Below are 4,057 nucleotides of genomic sequence, written 5' to 3' on the forward strand. Positions count from 1 at the left end.
GAAAATCAATTTTGCATTTAAAATAAGTTTTTAGATGTGTGCAGACCTTCTCTTTTGCGCGTGCAACGTTTCACTAGCTTGCTCCCTTGATGCCCTCAGTGCTCTCTAAATGCTAACGGCTCGCTTGCTCAACACAACCCAGCGTTACAATATGCCATAATTCCAGCCAATCAGAGACGAGGCTGCTAAATTCTGATTGGCTGCCTTGACAACCATTCACAAAATTCCTTGCATTACCTCGACAGCAGAAGAGAAAAAATACAGTGCATGCATAATTATTATGCAAGTTGATATTTTGATCATATTTTTTCCAAGCACATTTTACCAATTCCAAACGACATCAATATGAATAAGTACTATTAATCTTGTATTTAATCATTTATAATTTATATATAATTATTCATGAAGGCTGGAAGTGAAAAATGTCTTATATTCAGGTGTGCATAATTATTAAGCAGATTTTCTTTTACAGATAAAATGAGCCAAAAAAGAGATTTAACTCAGACTGAAAGTCAAAAATTATTAAATGCCCATCAGAAATATTCAAAACTAATACAATACTAGAAATTGCAAAGTTAATGCATAACCATTGGACAGCAAAATGCTCAGTGGGTCAGCAGGGTCAGTCAAAAACATGTGGAGAAGAAAAGATGCATGTTAACTGCAAAAGAATTAGGAATTAAGGTGAAGAATTAGGTGTGAAATCACCAGGAACCATTTAGTCTCCAGCGCCACCATTTTCCAGAACTGCAACCTACCTGGAGTCTCCAGAAGTACAAGGTGTCAGGTTCTCAGAGACTTAGATTAAGTATAGAATACTAAAAAAATGACCCCTACTTAATAAGAATCACATACTGATGTGTAGTAAAATACTTGAAGACTTGAAATAAGTTGAGAGTGACTGTTGAAGGACCAGCACCACATTCTCTTGTACCACTGTTTGAAGAATTTATCTTCCAGAATCTGGCAGTAAGTTTTGTGAGTTAATTTTTAGTCCATCTCGAGATTTTATCTGTAGAAGATAACCTGATCAATAATTATGCACACCTGAATATAAGGCATTTTTCACTTCCAGCCTTCATGAACAATAATATATAGGTTATAAGTGATTAAATACAAGATTAACACTAGTTATTACGATTGATGTTGTTTGGAATTGGAAAAAATGTGCTTGGAAAAAATATAATCAGAATATCAACTTGCATAATAATTATGCATGCACTATATTTTCCCTCTTCCGCTGTCACCAGCAATGCATATTGGATGCATATTCCAATGCCATTGGAATTTAGAGAGCAATAAGGACATCAAGGGAGCAAGCTAGTGAAACGTTGCACGCGCAAAAGAAAAGGTCTGCACACATCTAAAAACTTATTTTAAATGCAAAATTGATTTTAGTGCTCTCTAAATACTTTTTTCTTTACAAAACGAACATTTTCTCCACAAAACTCAGATTGCACGCGTGCAAAATGCACTTTTGTGCGCTCAAAATATGATCTTTCGCGCGCAGAATTGTGGCAGAGATCTAATCCTATACCCTGTGTCCTTGCTCTTAGAAGCTGCATAAAGCCGACCATTCAGATTAAAACTGACACTTTATGTCAGCACTTGCCATTTTTGTGTGCAGTATGCATAAGATGACCAGTAATCAGAGTGTGAGCAGTCCACACACATGCAAATGAGCATTGTATTTTTAAGACAGTGTCAAGTTCAAAATAGATAAACTTTTAAAAATGCACCTTGAGATGCATGCACTCATGTTTTTGAATACAAAAATGCATCCTATGTGAACAGCAACTAAAGGCAAGGCCACATTAGTGAAATTGGAGTTAAATTTCACGAGTGAAAAAGGTCCATTGTCTCTTTTCAATAATGTAGAGATGTAAGAAGCACCACTCACACAGAAGTCCCTTCAAAACCAAGCAGGTTTTTGTTGCTCAATGTGGCAAATTCATGTGACCAACATGAAAATGAGTAAAACTTGTGTATGGAAGTTTTTTCCCCTCACGTGAAACTCCCAATTGTGCAGATTCCTATTAGAATAACTGGATTTCGCACACAAAATTTTGCAGAGCAATGGCAAATGTGACCGCACGTTAAGAAACATGTGATCATGTGTTATTCAAGGCATTCAGGACACCCAGTATAGTAAAAAAAAAAAGACACATTCCTAGATTTCATTGTGTGGCCACTGTTTCTTCACAGACTAAAAGTCATGAGTACAGGGAAGCCAGAAGAGAGGAGGAGAACGCTGACCTGCTTAAGAAGAAAGAGGAGCAGAGGAGAAAGGTAAAGAACAAAGGAAGCAAAACAGATGTTCTGAACTTACGAACATCACCTCCACTTTTGGTTCGCAGGAACACCACAGCAAAACGTCTGGGCTTTGCCAAGAAAAAGAACTAACTCTGCCTAGCATATGCTATTGATTAGCATGTTCTAGGTTATAGGAGGTAGTGATGGATGGAGTAGTGTAGGTGTTTTCCAGCTGGCTGTATAGTGGTATTTCTGTGGCTTTGAATGCCTCTACGTCGGTCAAACACGGACTTAATTCACTGATATGCATCGAGGACAAAAGGTCAGCCTGGCCTATCATGTTGAAATTGTTGTTTATTCATGCAAATATGCAATTAAATTGTTATAGCCACAGAGCTTGAGTCCCTTTACATAAGTAGAGGAGACATTTCTGTTGGAGATTAAATTTTCATTAACTTACTATTTCCAGGCAGGAATTTTGGAGGAAAAACAAAAACAACAGGAGGAGGACAGGAAGAGATGGACTGAAGCTGACCATCGGCGGTATGGGCACCTAATCATGACAGACCGCTAAAAAAAGCCATGACTGTCAGAATTAATAAAGGAGTCTGAGACCACTAGTAAAAATGCTTATATTATGCATTTTTCTCTTTTTTTTTTCTAATGATGACGAAAAAAAAAACATCATTAACCTGTCATACAGAATATGATTTTTTTTTCCCTCTGTGAAACACCAAAGGAGATATTTAGCAGAATGTCTAAGCTGCACAATGGAAGTGGATGGGAATCAGCATCTGTCTGGCCCTCAGCTAGAAAAGAGCACCTTGGACATTCTATAAATAACTACTTTTGTGTCCCATGGAAGAAAGAAAGTCATACGGGTTTCATGGCACATTTTGAACTTGTATAGACTCTTGTGAAAAAGAAGTGCACTTGAATGAAAAAGTACTTATTAGAGAAATAGCATACTTTAATAGAATACTTGTGTAATTTAAGAATGTAATGTTTTAGACACTTAATTGCATGTTAATAATGTATTATAGTTTAAATATATGCAATTAGCTGAATGTTAAAGTGCTTTCTGACCACTTAAGTAGGACTTACATATTTATATATCATTTCATAATTACTTCTTTTGTTTTTGAAATATGTGTGCTGCTGAATGTACTGACAAACATTTAACTAAATATACTTATGTGTAATTTCTGTTGAAGTTGCATGTAGTCATATTTGTAACTGTATATTTGTAACAATTTACATTTAAAATATATTAACTTTAAATGTAGCACATTGAATAACACTATAGTTAAAATTATAATTATTTCACATGTTTAGTATGTTCGTCAACACATCAAAATAAGTGTACTTCTTTAAAACATGACAAAGGATTATTAAAACATAATGAGGTCAAATGTACTTTAAAGAAAAATGTTTAATTTGAAAAATTACAAAGTGTGTTAGGAAACATGAAAGTCATGAAAGTGCACTTTCTTTTAGTACACTTAAGTGGGCTTTTATTACATTAATATTATATTACCTGTTAGTATTTTTTAAATATACTTGAAGAGTTAATTTGCAAAAACCGATAACTCCATTTTTATTTATTTTTTTAGAAATCACGTTTTTTATTGCGTATTCCAAGTAATATCAATCAAACTGCAGTTGGGTTGTTTTGATTAAGTAATAATAACTTAAACAAATACAGGTAATATAAAAAAATGTAAATTAAATATACAAAATTAAAGTTAATTGAAAGTATGTTTTTTTTACATATTAAAAGTTTGTTTTATAGCAAAAGCAGATA

At 34.2% G+C, this 4,057-nt stretch overlaps 1 protein-coding gene and 1 long non-coding RNA gene across 2 annotated transcripts in view; one reads left to right on the plus strand and one right to left on the minus strand.

Moving 5' to 3' along the window:
- Window positions 1-4,057, plus strand: part of epsti1 (epithelial stromal interaction 1) — a 32,647-nt gene that overhangs the window by 16,504 nt on the left and 12,086 nt on the right. Inside the window, exons 8-9 of the mRNA XM_016450823.1 lie at window positions 2,206-2,289; window positions 2,723-2,796. Of these exons, the coding sequence (XP_016306309.1) occupies window positions 2,206-2,289; window positions 2,723-2,796 (158 nt within the window). The remainder of the gene's footprint in view (window positions 1-2,205; window positions 2,290-2,722; window positions 2,797-4,057) is intronic.
- LOC107661311 (uncharacterized) overlaps window positions 1-4,057 on the minus strand; it is a 21,255-nt gene that overhangs the window by 2,382 nt on the left and 14,816 nt on the right. The window contains exon 2 of the long non-coding RNA XR_001631090.1: window positions 3,430-3,435. This is a non-coding gene — a long non-coding RNA (uncharacterized LOC107661311). The remainder of the gene's footprint in view (window positions 1-3,429; window positions 3,436-4,057) is intronic.

The sequence above is a fragment of the Sinocyclocheilus anshuiensis genome, unplaced genomic scaffold (assembly GCF_001515605.1).
Source record: "Sinocyclocheilus anshuiensis isolate Anshui unplaced genomic scaffold, SAMN03320099.WGS_v1.1 scaffold507, whole genome shotgun sequence".
Taxonomy (NCBI): domain Eukaryota; kingdom Metazoa; phylum Chordata; class Actinopteri; order Cypriniformes; family Cyprinidae; genus Sinocyclocheilus; species Sinocyclocheilus anshuiensis.